The sequence below is a fragment of the Malaclemys terrapin genome, chromosome 1 (genome assembly GCF_027887155.1).
Source record: "Malaclemys terrapin pileata isolate rMalTer1 chromosome 1, rMalTer1.hap1, whole genome shotgun sequence".
Classification (NCBI taxonomy): Eukaryota; Metazoa; Chordata; order Testudines; family Emydidae; genus Malaclemys; species Malaclemys terrapin.
In genome coordinates this window covers 106,750,928-106,767,264 of record NC_071505.1, presented here as the reverse complement: position 1 = coordinate 106,767,264, position 16,337 = coordinate 106,750,928, and the positions used below count along the sequence as shown (strand labels likewise).

Here is a 16,337-nt window from a genome sequence, read left to right as displayed (position 1 = left end):
CAGTCTTTTGGGCCAGTAATTATCAACCTGACCATGCTGCTCTAGTAGTCAGTTCCTTATGGATATTATTTCATAAACATGCTTCGTAATGAAGACTATAGGGAATCCATCCTGATCCAAGCTGTATCTTGGTTTTTAAGGGCTGTGGCTTAGAAGCTCAATTGTTTGAGTGTACTGCAAAGATCTGTGCCTTGAATACTTTGTGCATTGAACACTTTGTTCAGTTCAGATTTTATATTCCAAATTAGATTTGGCCACTTAATCCTTCAAACTGTCTTGTCCAGCTAACAGGTTTTGATTTAAAACATCATAGTGGGGGATACAAGCTACTTTGCGATAACTGAGAGACATGTCGCTAGCATCAGTCTCTATGGTTTAGGTGCTTGTCCCTGAAGCAATAAAGCTTGAATATGCCTTGATCCAGAATGATACATAATCAAGGTTTTTGCTGGCTTTTTTTAAAGGAGCAAAGGCGTAACAGGTTAGCCCGAGAATTGCCTTCTGCTATGCCACGAGACAAGGTGAGTGAATATTGATTTTAAAAAAATTGTGTAATGCACCATCTTTGATTCAAAGCATGAGAACTGTATTACACACTTACGGTGCATGAGCATCTTGTTAAGTAGGTGAGATTTAATGTGTTTGCAAGTGTTAAAGAAAAAGTGGGTCATAACTTGTATGCTTAAATGTGGTTTGAGGGAGAATCTGGAGATTTTAATCCTCTATGGTGTAGTGGTGGTTTTTTTGTTTTTGAGATCCCAAAGCCAACATGATGATTCAAACTTTTAAAGCCACTTTTAAAGCTAAAGTTGAGAATGCAGCATTTTATTCTCTGGAAGAAGAAAATTAAACTGTAGCATGAGTTTATTCTCAGGCTTAGACATAGATCTTATCTATTCAATTCCAACCTTTTGACCAGTACTATTACATTACTGCTCTTTCAACTGTATCCCATCAGCTCGTTTAAGTTTGCAAGGTTCTCAGGATAAGTTGAGTAATTGGTAAGTACACATGAGGCAGCACTAAGTGACATAGAAAAGTGTACTTAGTTGTGAAAATGGGCAATCTGTCATTATTTTAGAGTATTTCATGCACTGTGTTGTGTGAACTTATTATAAGCCCAGATTGGTGCAAAAAATCTTTTTCATGAGTCTCCAAAATACTGTTTAAGCTTTGCAGGAATTGTTGCAATTTGTAATTTAAAAAACAGTTAATGAACCGAACATTAAACAAGTGAGAGAAGCTTTCAAAATATATCCGATATTACTTTATAGGATCAACCTAGGATCTGGTGAACCAGTTGGTGGAAGAACTGGGAGTGTTAAGCAGCAGTACAGAGCTTGTTTTGTATGCTGTTTGATCATGCCCATTACATCATGCTTTTCTGTGATTTCATTGCACAGTCAAATTTAAATCTGCAACATGGGAATTAGCGATGGTTTGGAGGCCAAACAAGCCAGAGGTGTTTAATTTTTAATTGGCTGCTTTTGAAGGCCTTTGGGATTCTTCTCCTGTTCATGCTGGGCTGCTTGTAAATCCACAAGTTATCTGTCTTTCTGGATAGCTAAGATGTTAGTAGAGAACAATGTATGACTGTATTAGGCACATTCAGTGTCTGCCCTTAGTTGATTTTTTTTCTGCATTTCTTACCTTCTTTAGTCTACTAAACCTCCAGGTGCATTGACATCTGCCTCCCAGGAGACCTCTACTGCTGCTTCTGCTGAGGCTGATGGCAAGGTCTGTCCTGATCCTTCGTATTAGCACTGCATGCTCATTCCGTTGTGGTGCACCTTGGATAGTACAAAAAGTAGTTCATGTACATAGTGTTTTGTCATGCAGTGTCCTCTGCATCTGTCAGATCATGTGTCCTGTAGTGCTGAGGTTGCCTAGCATTACTCACATTTCATTAGATTGTACAGGGCAAGTAATGTGCGAGGTACACTCAGATAGAAATTTCATTGCTTTCGTTATCTGCATATTTGTTTTCAGTGAATTGTGGTGCGAATGCGGAGAGCCATAATTTGCAGGAAATTGTTTCACCAAAATAGTCTATTCAACTACCATACTGTAATCCAACATTTTGAGCGTGTTTGTCAAGTTATGTGTTTTTAATATGTCTTAATGTTTAATGGAAGAAAGCAGAAGTTAAACTAAAAATGTGAGTCTCCTACTGCCTGCAGGGAATCTCTCTAGGCTCTGTTCTAACTGAACCCCCTTTTTGTCATCTTAAAAATAACCCCTGCTAACCAATTTATTTGTATCTGTACAATACCTCCTGCAATGGCTCTTTACATTTCAGCTCCGGTGTACTGCCTGTTTTGTTGCATTCACAGCACATCTGTGTGAAAAGCCTTTTCCCCCCCCCCTAGTCATCTTTATTTTACAGGCAGAAATGTTTGCTGTTGAATATTTATATCACAGGAGCTTCATGCCCCATTGTGCTAGATCATGCATGTATATATGCAAAGACACTGTCGTGTGTCGTCGTGATTCCCCCCCTCGTCCCAATTAAGGAGTTAGAACCTAAAACAAATTCTAGTTGAAACTGGAGTTTTATTTGTACACTGTAGCAAGTGATTTAGGGGGGTCTAATCCACCAAAGTCACCTAAACAAAAGTTGAAAACTGCTCTTCTTACACTAGGCTTTGCGTACTAGTGATGTGTGTTCCTTAGGTATTATGATGGCAGGATTGGTTGCAGGGGAACTGTTGAATTCAAGTACGTTCCTGTTCACTGTATAAAATTTGTGTTTGTAAATTTGATAAGGCTATGTGCTAATCTTAATACTCTTTCTCAGTGTGTTTAACAGAATGTAGTCTTTCTTTGAGATTGTTTCTGGAATATTTTGGACAGTGATATATGTGACTGATTCTGTGCTGAAAGGATATGGGGTGCGTTTAGAGATCTCCTGTTTTGTTAGTGGTTAAGATTACGACTGTAAAAATTCAAATCAGTGTGTTTTATGCACATTAACTGTTAACAGTTATATTTAGAAAAAAAACCAAAACACCTGTTTGAATCAGACAGTTGGTTGTCTTCTGATTAGATGGATTCATCATTAACTTGTTGAGTATATATACCACCTTTTTTTTTTTTTGCTTGCTTGCTTGCTTGCTTGTAGTTTCCTTTTGACCCATGATAAACTGTGGTAATTATTAATTTTTTAATCCATGAGCATAGAAGGTGGGGTTTGGCTTGTTTTCCACATGCACTTGAAACAAGATATAAGAAGTATTTCAAGGTTCTCAGTGATTCAGCTGTGAGATTTAAATTTATTTCTCTTCACAGATAGTAATCGCTTTGTCAAAGGTATATGAGCAGGGTGAATAAAACAGATGGTAGAGTCATAGAGTGGTGCAGGATGGATGATCAAGTTCTGTGAATATGGGTGCCTCTAGCAATGTAGCCTTCAAGCTAACAGTCTTCAAAGTAATGCAACAGTATCACCTATTAATACTTTTTCATCCAGCGTCCCTAATGTGCAACCCAGAGTGGGTGTTACATCCTTTTACTGGGAGATGAAGAACAACAGCCTTTCTCTGTAAGGGAAGTTTTGCTTGCTGAGAACGCCAGTTCTTTCCTGTCTCCCAGTGGGTGGAGATTTCCTTCTGTTTTGCTGATCTGGATTATTTAACTCTGGCTTATGTCTCATTGTATGCCAGCTCTTGGAGACAGATCCCTAAAGCTTTGCAGCACACATACAAGCTTTTAATACCTGGGAACCTGAATGCATGGGGTTTTACAACTGTTATTGTAAGGGACTGTTCTTGCTTCTACTTGAATTGAGGCATTAGAGAAAATCTGTTGAATAGGTTCAAGCCTTTCAGAGTTATGTTGTCTAGAAATATACTTACCGAACCAAATCTGTTTAACAAAAGCTGCTCCTTTCAGTTTTCATAGGTGCATACTGCTACAAGATAGGGGGTAACACTTTCCAACGTGCCTGAATGATTTAGGAGCCTAATTCCCATTTTTCAAATTGAACTAGGTACTTAAGAGTCTAAGCTTGATCTACATGGGAAATCTTGAAGTGCTATAAGGGAGAATGTGAGTTTAAGGCACTGTAGCCATACCGGTGTAACTCCCCCTAGGGACACTCCTATTCTAGAATTCTGGTGTCGCTTATGTCACTGGGAGCAGTTTAAGCTAAAACCAAAAGAAGACACTCTCTTATTCCAGAATAAGAATATCCAGGCAGAGTAGTTATACCAATATAACTATAGCTCTTAAACTATAATAATAATCATAATATAATCTTAATATATTGGAAAAGGTCCTGTGTACACAAGCCCAAATCTCAGAGACTTTTATGGGATTTAGGCTCAGAAGTGCTTAATTCACCTTTTAAAATGGGAGTTAGACTATTATGCATATTTGAAAACTTTTACTCAGTTTGTTTACACTGACACTGCTCAACATTGTCACAGTGAATTGAATGTGTCCCCCCAATCCATCACCTAAGGTGAAACTTGGAGGGAGGGAAAAGTTGTTGGAAGCAAAGAATGAAATGAAGTGAGCCATGCGTGATCACATGGTGGTGGTAGTAGTAAGCTTCACAGGAGACGGCCTTGCAGTGCCTGAGTTTTGGCTGACCAATATTTCTTTGCATTGTCCTGTTTCTGCAGGCTGCTCCTGGGGTGGGAGATGTGACACAAGAACCTGGAACAGGCAACTGGAGAGGAATGCTGAAACCCTCAAAAGCCGAAGAGCTATTAATGGAAGAAAAATCTAAACCAGTTACAGTCCTACCTGCCAGTCCTCAAAAAGGCCATGCTGTAAACCTGTTGGATGTGGTGAGTTGTGAAAGAGATGATATATCTGCACCTCTCATGATTAGCTCAGGCACAGGAAACCAGATTTTAATCTGTATGAATTCTGTACCTGTAGAATATGAAACTATTATTGGCATATGGACCGGTAGGTACCTTCTGAGGTCCTCTGCCATTAACACTTCCTTTCCCTTCAGTTCATGGAACAGAACTGGGGGAAACTGACTTACTTTCACACCCATCTAAATTAAGGGACTGTTTGCCTACTTCATTAATGCTATAAAAAGATTAATCTCTTGTCAGAGTAGCAAAATTTCCCTAGACTTCAGCAAGATCAAGTGGACAATCACTTTCACTGTCAGGAACTATTGTAAAAACTAAAGTCACTTGATTAAATTAAATCACTGCTGCCTTTTTCTCTGAGAGGTTGTTTTCTTGAAAATTTCCTGTCCTTTGTACTACCTCTCAAATCAGTTTCAGGCTCATGTTTTTGACTTGTCAAAATATCTGTAGTTCTGTTTTGGGGAGCGTAAACACTTGTTGCAAGACCAGTTGAAATCAAGCTGAAAGATTAATGGAGTTCCCACTCGGCTATCCAAAGTAGGTAGGTAGAGTGCTTTAAATAAAATCAACCTGTAAACATTAAAATAAGATTCTTTTTTTTTTCCTGTAGCCTGTACCTGTTGCACGCAGACTCTCTTCCCGTGAGCAACGAGATTGCGAAGTGATTGAACGACTTATCAAATCCTACTTCCTTATTGTCAGGAAGAACATTCAGGACAGGTAATAGCTAACTTTTATGTAGACATGTAAACCTTGCAAATCTTTGTGTGATATAGCCATGTCATTTGCTGCTGAATATAACATTGCATTTATATTGCTTTAACTCTCTAGGCAGAGTTTAGTAGCTCTACAAGGAGGAGCTGTGAAATTTGATTCCTTATAAAATTGAAGTCCACTTGATAGGCAAAAAGAGCACACTTTTTCAAAGCATCCAATACTAGTTCTTGTTTTTGAGTACTCTGTTGTATTGCACCTTAAACTTCATTTACTTTTAAAGACAGGTTTCAGAGTAGAAGCCGTGTTAGTCTGTATCCGCAAAAAGAACAGGAGTACTTGTGGCACTTTAGAGACTAACAAATTTATTAGAGCATAAGCTTTCGTGGACTACAGCCCACTTCTTCGGATGCATACAGAGTGGAATAAATATTGAGGAGATATATATACACACATAGAGCATAAACAGGTGGGAGTTGTCTTACCAACTCTGAGAGGCCAATTAAGTAAGAGAAAAAAAACTTTTGAAGTGATAATCAAGCTAGCCCAGTACAGACAGTTTGATAAGAAGTGTGAGAATACTTACAAGGGGAAATAGATTCAATGTTTGTAATGGCTCAGCCATTCCCAGTCCATTTCTCAATCCTGAGTTGATTGTGTCTTGTTTGCATATCAATTCTAGCTCAGCAGTCTCTCGTTGGAGTCTGTTTTTGAAGTTTTTCTGTTGTAATATAGCCACCCGCAGGTCTGTCATTGAATGACCAGACAGGTTAAAGTGTTCTCCCACTGGTTTTTGAGTATTATGATTCCTGATGTCAGATTTGTGTCCATTAATTCTTTTGCGGCGAGACTGTCCGGTTTGGCCAATGTACATGGCAGAGGGGCATTGCTGGCACATGGCATATATCACATTGGTAGATGTGCAGGTGAACGAGCCCCTGATGGTATGGCTGATGTGATTAGGTCCTATGATGATTCTGTCCAGTTTAATTTTAAATTACTCAAATGGTATTTCCTCATTTTCCATTTTAATGCTATCCAAAAGTCCTTTTACCCCAGATGTTCAACCTTGATTTATCTCTACTTCACTTTATCCTAGTATTCCACGTTATATATCCTCTTGTGCTCCCCTAAATAATTTTGTTCTCCCTTCTTCATGCACTTTCTCCCCCATAGGCTCACATACTGTGTGTGTCATGGCTGTTTACGTTTGCACTGTGTAACTTTACAACACTTAAAAGCCACTATGTGTTCCCATGCAAAGATGTCTTAGGAATTGGCCACTGAAAAGAGCGCACTGTGCCTGGCATCTCTAAGTGTCGTTGCAGAGTTAACTCAGGCTCTTACTTGGATGTTGCCTATAACCCTCTATCGTCCACCCATCCGCACATATCTGACCTGAGTTTAGTGGTGCTTTCAACCTAGGTTAGCTATCTCATCTGTGACTGTAGGCTTAAAACCTGTTTTCACTCAAGCTGGTAACCTGCCCACTTTGAAATGAGGACACAGACTAAATCACTTGATTGCTCACTGTCCTACAATATCTTCCCACATGCCCAAAAGGACAGACAAGTTCTCCCACAATTCACTTGGAAAGAACCAGAGTAGCTTGGCTTACTGCAGCACAACAAACCATGGGGTATGCCCCCAGAAAGTCCTAGTGACAGACATAGTATAGCGCCAGTGAGGACACATTAACTTGGGTATGGCTTTTCAGTGTAGCTACTTACATCCAGGTTAGGCTATCCCAAGTGCTGGCTGCTGATCACCTATTAGGATATGTTTTCACTGCACTTATCACTCCACAAGAAGTGCATGGTTTTTATCTTGCCAATTCCTATCTATATTGATTTTTCCACTTTGTCAGAAGAGCTCTGCTGTGCTGTGATCCTGTCAGATTCCATAAGCAAGGCAGGGTCAGTATTTTGAATTTACTGCAGGAAATTCAGGGGGCACTTGTAACTACAGAAATCCATACTAAACCAATGTTCCTTCTTGGTATTTCAAGTGTGACATAAAACTGAGATCTTGCCCACTTGTGATCATTAAAGATTTCATAGCTGCCTTTTCATGAATAAGAGTCTTGTTGCTGGGTCATGGCCAAACTGTTTTGGGTAATTATATTCTGCTTGTCTAAATTCTCCTCGCATTTTGAAATTCCCACACTTCTTGCTGTGTGGTGCCTTAGAAGCAGCATCGTCCAATATATAGGGTACTGGCAGAGAATTGGTAGACCTGTGTTCTGTTCCCAGCTCTTTTGCTGACCTAGCGTGACACCATGGACAAGTCACTGCCCGATGCCTCTGTTTCCCTTTTCATCCTTTGTATTGTCTATTTAGATATATTAATAGACAGAACCTGGTGTGAAGAGCTTAGTGTTTTTACAGTGCCTAGCACAATGGGCCTGATCTTGATTAGGGCTTCTAGGTGCTACTGTAATAAAAATAATTTAGACCTAACAGTTGGTATAGAACTGTCCAGGGTTGTACATATGGGTTTCAGTTCACTTTGAAATGCGGCCATTTCACAGGCAATAAACTCAGCAGCTGTTGGACTGCACATAGTCACTTTACAGCTATTTAAGACACATTGCTGTAAGATTTCTGTCAAGATTCTGTATAATTGCTTACACTGGAACATAGATTTACTCAAACTGCATGTTGAATCTAGAATAGCTAATGCCCTAGCTTTATGTGGCTTGTTTGATATTTTATTTTTTGCTCGCAGTGTGCCAAAGGCGGTGATGCATTTTCTGGTGAATCATGTGAAAGACACTCTTCAGAGTGAGCTAGTTGGACAGCTGTACAAATCCTTGTTGTTAGATGACCTTCTGACGGAATCTGAGGACATGGCACAGCGCAGAAAGGAGGCAGCTGACATGTTAAAGGTATTGAAAATCAAAACACCCAATGAACTGTTAATTAAACTGAGGCATATTAAATCTGCTGAGATTTCAAATATATAACAGTCTTCAGGTTTTTGCCATGCTTTTTGGATTCAGGTCAGTTTTGTTTTGATCTAGTTCATTCTTTTATAGAAACCCTGCGTGAGCAAGAAAGCAATAATGAAATACTAGTAATGTTGACTATACATCATTAATCTAGCTCCTGGAGTAAACCCCAAACACAGCTTTGTTAGATTGGTATTAACTTTCTTTTATAAAGGAGTTTTAGAATAGTGAACTTCATTAGGTTTTCCAACATACTCTTTTAAAGCTCTGTAACCCTCCCTTGACAGAATTTCCTTTTGAAGGTGGGGTTAAGAGGGGTCTCTCCCCTACCCTTCCCCCACACGTAAATTTCCATGCTTATTTCTGTGAATAGTACCAAACTATTTTGTCATAAAGTATCCTGTCCTAAAGATTTTGATCAGGGACATACTGCTGTGGATTTGGCTGTGACTGCAGATGCTGCATCTGTGTTTCTTGTACTTCACTGAGTTTGAACTTGTCATAAATAGAGTAAAATTGTTTTTTTTTCCAAAGCTCTAATTTTCCACTAATTTTGTGGTGTACCAAATACTGCCTGTTCCATTTGTTTGCACTGAATTGGCATAGAGAAATACGCTTTCTAAAAGATCAAATCAGCACAGTGAGGGAGAAATAGTGTGGGTCAGTTCTCTCATAGAATGCAGCAGGCATTGACTCTGGATGTTTGAGATACCAGACCCCCTAACCTGTCACTGTTCCAGGACTGGATGTAGCAAGTGTAATTTTAAATCTCTGCTCTTACCTAACCCACACGTTTGAGTCAGAGAGAATCTTGTAGATGGTAAACTCTTTGGGCATGAGTCATCTGTTTTGTACAGTACTTAGTACATTGTTGGTATTTATCATAAACTGGTTTATTTGTTAAGTTTGTTTAAAATGACAGCTGTTTTAAAGCTGCCAGGATTTGGACATAGTCCAGTGTTGCATGAATTAGGCAGAATGCTCGTGAAGAGGTTTAAAGGTACAAAATAAGTGCAATTTATATGTTAGTTGCAGAAAGAAACTATTTTATTCTTTCTTATGATGATACGTGGTGCAAATATCTGTGTAGCTTACCTAAAGATTAATTGATCCACATGGAGTGTTAATACAAATGCTTTGGGGCCTTTGGGTAGGCGAGAATATCTTCGAAACAAAAGAGAAATCTAAAAAAGTTATGACTGGAACAGAACCTTTTTATTTTAAACTGAGACCTGTTTTGCATGAATTTCTAACATTTTCAGTTCATGAATGAGAGGCTGAGGGGGTGACTTGACACAATAACTCTGGTCTACAATCTTGACAATACCTTCGTGTTTTTGTCATATTTTGCACTTGTGTAGTATGCTCCATCTGAGGGAGAGGCCTCTACAAATATTAGTGAATTAATCCTCCCAACACTCTCACAATGAAAACAATGATTGATCTTGTTTTGTAAAACATTGCTGAATTAACATTGTCTTCCATAGAATGATCTCCTGGTTGTCATATGAGAAGCAAATAAGGAAAAAAATTAATATTTCTTCTTTTGTTTTTCCCCTCTCTGCAGGCATTGCAGCGAGCCAGTCAGATTATTGCTGAGATTCGGGAGACGCATCTTTGGTGAAGGTTATCTCTACCCGCCACACTGTTTATGTGGGTGGAGAATCCTGATGACTTGAAAATTTGCTAAGCATTGTATACTTGGTAGAATTTTATTTATGAACTCTTATCTGTGTACTGCAACTATGTGTAAATTTGCTCATGTAAAGACAGTTGGTTTGGCTTACAGACAGAAAAGTATGCTGTACTTTGCAAAACAAGTCATATTTAATCCACATAATAAATGCCTCTAAATGTTTCCTTACCAGTTATCTGGTGCAAATAAAACAGACCAAGTTTACTGTCCTGTGACAGTCTCATTTAAACTTAGGCAGAACCATTAAAGTTCCAGTGCCTGGCTTGCTAAACAGGTTGCCTATGGGTTAGATGGACAGTGTAGTCTTGTTGCATAGTTTTAAGCTGCTTTTATAATAGAGGTTTAAATACCATGAAGATGAGAAGGCACCAGGTATTCTTTCATGAGTATACTGCATGCACCATGGCAAACGGAGACCTGATTTTGATAGCAGGCACAGTAAAAATGTCTTCTATATAAGTATATGTGCACCCATTTTTTTCAGAATTTTAAAAGAAAGCAGCATTATAAAACACATTTTTGAACTGGATAAATGAATTTCACTGTAGGTGAATTAGCCTGGAACTTTAAAAAACAAACAGGAGGACGTACTAAAGAATTGGTGCAAACCAATGAATGTGCACCAGAGTTTGCATTTCATTGTTGGGGATGATAATCAAGTGCAAGAACCCCTTTTTCCCCCCTCTGGGACCAAACCTCTGGACCATCCACTAGCAAAATTGTTCTCATAGAATTTAAAAATAAAATGAATTTCAAAACTGTTGTGGGATAGTAAGTGTTTCTTTTAAAATTAAGTTGGACAGAAAGGAGGTGGGATTTGTTTTAGTTCTTTTCAAATAATTTTGGAAAGTATGAAGGCTAAGAGTATCTGTGGAAGAGAAAGCATGACTAGAATGTTTATACCAGAGTCTACTTTAAATACTGCCGTTTGGGGAAACAAATTTTACTGTGCTATGAGGAATTTTTCTAAGAGAACCCAATTTGTTTTAAGATAAATGTGAGGTTGGGAATAAAGTTGATGGTTATTTTCTTCTGGCCATAGCCAGCACAGTACACGTTGATCACACTAGCCTCTTAAAAGTTAAAATCTTGTTATACATTATAGCTTCCTACAATTTGAATTTAAACTCCAGCACACTTGCATGTATTTTTTCACATAGATTTATTTATTTGATAAAGTAGAAATGTTCATGATGCTCTTCCTGATGTTGTTTCTCTCACGTGCACATTTATTTGTAGAAGAATTAAATAGACATCACTGTCCACATTTTTATGGCTTTTCTCTGTGCAACAGGCCTGGGTTTCTTCTCCCACACACACAGTTCCTTCACTATTTCATCACTTAACAGAAACTGAATTCCTGTTTAAGCTGCTAAAATTATAAATGTACAAACCTGATCATTTGCAAACATTTAAGGGACTAGTTTACAATAATGGCTAATTCTCAGTTTTCATTTATCACTGATACATTCACACTGAATTAAGATCAACAGATGGAAACAACATTTGGCTTAAGAATCCTGTCTCTCTAATATGCCACGTTAAATTCCACATTTGTAAGCAGTCTAGAACTTTACATGTTAAATATCCTATTTAATCAACATAAAGAAACCAATTTACATTCTTAATTACCGGGGAAAAATGCTTCTTGTGGTTCTGGAAACATGAGGCTAAAAGAGAGAGGGTCTCAAACTGTTAGTTTTCATACTAATTTAACCAACAGTTATTTTAAATGCCTTAAACGTCTTTTAATTGGAATCCATTTTTAATACAGTTCATCTTTCTGCAACTGTGCTTCTTTCTTGCCCTAGTCTCCCCATCCACCCACCTATATACCCTCTTGGTTTAGAAATGCTACTTTTCAACATGTTAGTGGCTGACAGAGGTTAATCAGTGATTAATTGGCAAATATAATTTATTCTCCTTGTCAGGAAATACACTAATCATGTGAACTTTCAGAAGGCTGCACAAAGCAAATGAATGCAGTTTACTCAAGAAATTCTCACAAGTGAAAGGTAAATTTCACAAGAAATGATACAATTGATTAAGTGTTAATTAGCATTGGTGATCTGAATTCTTTTTGGAAATGCTGTGATAATATTTTGGTATCTCACTAACTTGTAAATAAGCTGAGGATATATAATGATTTGAAAGAAATGAATTTGGTCTGCCATTATCACTGCATATTGTAACAAATCAGTCCATGCTTTAATATTACTTCATCCTTTGATTGAGAACCGCTGAACTATAGCTTATTTAAACTGTGGGTTGGGACCCCAAAGTGGGTCACGATCCCATTTTAATACGGTTGACAGGGTTGGCTTAGACTTGCTGGGGCCCGGAGCCAAAACCCGAGCCTGACCACTCGGGGCTGAAGTCCAAGGGCTTCAGCCCTGGGCAGTGAGGCTCAGGGTACAGGCCTTCTGCCTCAGGCTGAAGCCCTTGGGTTTGGCTTTGGCCCTCCCACCCAGGGTGGTGGGACTTGGGCAGGCTCAGGCTTTGTGTCCCCGTACCTCCCCTCCTTGAGTCGTGGAGTAATTTTTGTTGTCAAAAGAGGGTCAGAGTGCAATGAAGTTTGAGAACCCCTGCTATATATAGTGTATTGATTATACCAGATACGCAACTGTGAATTATGAGGAACTGGGTCAGATACCCATCACTATCTTTAGGCTTCTGATGTAGCATCACTTGTACAGCTTTTTCTATATTGTGATTTGCTCTCCCAGAATTTCCCATCACTAGTTCTAGTACAGCAGTGGGAGTTTTAGTGTCAACAGGACTCGGGTGGCTGCTTGTGTTTTAAGCACGGTATTGTCTACAACTACCTTAAGCAGTGCTAGATAATGGAATAGTTAAAATGCCAGCAGTCACTGGCACTTTGTCTATGCTAGCACTCTGGTTGTTATTTCCATCGATGGAAGAAAAGGCATGGAAATTTTAGTGAAAGAAACCTAGTGTAGACCAGGCTGTAGTTCTTTGGTTTTACTTGGCAGGGAATAGGGAGGGAGTTTGACTTCATTTCCAATCCTTTCTATTTTTTGCTTTGTGCACACAAGCTGTTACAAGTTTTCTTCCATAGAAACCTAAATCTGTGGAAATGAAAGTCTAACACCTCTTGAGAAATTTAATTTGACATTTGTTCATCAAGAACAGCTATTCTTTTTGCACACCCCTTGAACAAATCTAGTATCCAATGAAACTATTGGCATAAGCAAGTAATCAAGGGAGAAAAGTCAGAGAAATAGAAATTTGACATTTAATATACCTGACGTATGTATGTTACTGTAAATAAAACTGACAGTGTGAAAGACTTGCACATAGCTTTCATATCAATAAATTACTTTTTTTAAGTGGTCAGTTTTAAATTTTACTTATGTGGGAGTGAGATATGTGTGTATACTTAAGGGCATTATTCCCAATCAACTGGGTGCTGGATTCTCCTTCTTTCCATTTTGTCGTTATTTTTAGTAAATGTCATGGACAGGTCACAGCTTCCGTGAATTTTTGTTTATTGCCCATGACCTGTCCGTGACTTTTACTAAAAATAACCATGACAAAATCTTAGCCTTAGTGAAGAGCTGTCATCCTACTTTGCTAGGAAGACCATGCACATTTGGGAAGGCTTCTCAAATAGTAAGGATCTGCTTCGCCTCCATCAACCAACAGCCCACCTACATTCACAGAGTTCAGTACAGTAACACATCAAGAAGTTCTGGACACCCTAAATGAGACTCAACCCAAGACTTGTGAATCCAATCCATGTCCTTCCTGGCTTATGAAAGAATCATGAACAGCTGGCACCACTCCTGACCAAAATAGTTAACACCTCTCTCAGAGAATCTTCCCTTCCTCCTTCAAACACTCACTGGTGCAACCAACACTGAAGAAACCCACCCTGGATACTTTAGTCCTAGCCAGTTGCCACCCAATGTCAAACCTCCCATTCCTAAGCAAGCTCATTTAAAAAAAAAAAAAATCTAGCAAAAGGCAAACTACAGGCTTGTGTAACTGAAGTTAACATTCTAGACCCAGCACATTCTGGATTCAGGCCAGGACATGGAACTGAAACTGCTTTAGCGGCACTGATGTATGATCTCTGGTCAATGGGTTATTTTCCTCTTGCTGGACCTCTAAAGCATTCAACCCTGTTAAACGTGAGATTCTGCTGTCTCACCTGAGACAGATGGCAGGGGCCCAGGGTAATATGCTAAAATTGTTTGAATCCTTCCTGGAAGAACAGTGCAAGAAGTACTGATGGGTAACTGCACTTCTACCACTATACCCCATTTGTGGAGTTCTACAAGGATCTATTCTCTGTCCAGTCATTTTCAATATCCGCATGCAACTACAAGGTTAACTGGTCACACGAGACTAACTCAAGTGCAAGCAATATGTAGATGATACACAGCTCTACCTGTCCTTCACCACATTTGACTATATTACTATCACTGTGGCCCAGTGCTTGGATGAGATCAGCTAGTGGATAATGAATGTTTGCCTGAAGGTGGACCTGAGCAAGACAGAGGTGACGCTGGTGGTTAGAGGAAAGTATTTGCAAGATCTCATAGCCATGGTGCAGTCTCTGTTGGTTGAAGATTTATACCCACTCTTAGTCAGTTCAGGCCGTAGTCTTAGAATATTCCTGAAGTCCTTGCTGATGCTGAACTCTCACATAGCAGTATCAGCAAGTAATACTTTCTGCCATCTCCACTTGGCTAGGAAACTGTCTCATCTTGGCAGCTGAAGACCTAGCTTCAGTTAGTAGTACCTTCGTCACCTCTCGACCTGAATTACAGGAATGCAATATACTTGGGCATAAAGCCTTCAGCACTTAGGAAACTCCAACTAGTACACAAATCTTGCAGCATGTCTCCTCAGCAATACAGGCTTCCAGGAACACATCGAAGATGTCCTTTGCTCCCTATGATGGTTTCCCATAGAATCTCAAATCAAGTTCAAAGTCTCAGCCCTTATCTGCAAAGCATTCCATGACCTGGGTCAGGACAATCCTGAAAGCTCCAGGAGGAAGACCATGGTCTACAACTACTCTCCTCTGGCACAATGGAACTTTGTGTAATAAGAGTAAGGCTCGTCTGTGCAAGATACAGCTTTCTCCAGGGGTGGTGTGAAACTGTAGAATGAACTTGCCCAGGAACAAACATCATTTTCCGCTCCAAGTGCAAGGTGCATTTCTTTGACCTTGCCTTCTCTAATATAAATACACAACCGGTACATTTATATATAAAAAGACATCCATTACTAAACTAAACCACTCTTCTACACACACGTCTGCCTCTGAGAAGAGGATGAGAGACCAAATATGTGACAGAGGTGTAGTCACATGACTTAATCCTTACTGAACTATATTGGAAAGAGCTCAGAGACAATGGCAATGAGTGTGTTATAAAAACATATATTGAATATAAGGGTCAGGGGAAGAGAGAACTGTTTTTTAAATTATGGCTCTTACCATAGCAGCAAGTGAGTTCAACTGTATTAAAGTCTAGACAAAACTTAGAGGGAAACTGATAATTGAAGGTTCAGCAAATAACATCACTCCCTAGTCCTAGGCAAAAGAAGCCTCTAAGGAACCTGACCCAGCCACCAGAAGACACATTCTCTCCCACAAAACTGAAGGAATGACAGTAACTCCTCACTTAGTCGTGCAGGTTAACGTTGTTTCTTTGCTGATCAATTAGAGAACATGCTTGTTTAAAGTTGCACAATGCTCCCTTATAACGTTTGGCAGCCATCTGCTTTGTCTACTGCTTGCAGGAAGAGCAGCCTGTTGGAGCTAGCTGGTGGGGGCTTGCAACCAGGGTGGACCAGCAGCCCCCCATCAGCTCCTCGCTCCCCTAAATTCCCAGTGTGGCAGCCGCCCAGCCAGGGCCAGCCCACAATATTTTGGCATCTGAGGCGGGGAGCTCAAATAACCCCATATTCCCTCGCTTGCGCCAAAACTTTGAAAGGTCTCAGTTCTGCCTTCTTCCTGTTCTACTCATCTCATGGTACTGCTCTGCTACCTACCCCAATACAGGAGAACTAACAACTTAAAATGCCTTGTTCAAAATTTTTAAGTAACACTTAATTTTCAAACGGCTGAACAGCAAATGTAACTTTTCTTGTCTGCATAGTAAACACTGAC

The 16,337-nt window shown here is 39.4% G+C and overlaps 1 protein-coding gene across 5 annotated transcripts in view; it reads left to right on the top strand.

Annotated features, from left to right (window-relative positions):
• The window catches only part of DNM1L (dynamin 1 like), a 52,412-nt gene extending 38,867 nt beyond the window's left edge, over positions 1-13,545 (top strand). For 3 of the 5 annotated variants that reach the window (XM_054034369.1, XM_054034359.1, XM_054034380.1), the window contains 6 exons: positions 465-521; positions 1,660-1,737; positions 4,626-4,793; positions 5,443-5,552; positions 8,274-8,433; positions 10,064-13,545. In XM_054034369.1, the coding sequence (XP_053890344.1) occupies positions 465-521; positions 1,660-1,737; positions 4,626-4,793; positions 5,443-5,552; positions 8,274-8,433; positions 10,064-10,120 (630 nt within the window). In that variant the 3' untranslated portion in view covers positions 10,121-13,545. The remainder of the gene's footprint in view (positions 1-464; positions 522-1,659; positions 1,738-4,625; positions 4,794-5,442; positions 5,553-8,273; positions 8,434-10,063) is intronic. The other 2 variants (XM_054034401.1, XM_054034391.1) reach the window with 1 other exon arrangement.
• The last annotated feature ends 2,792 nt before the right edge of the window (positions 13,546-16,337 follow it).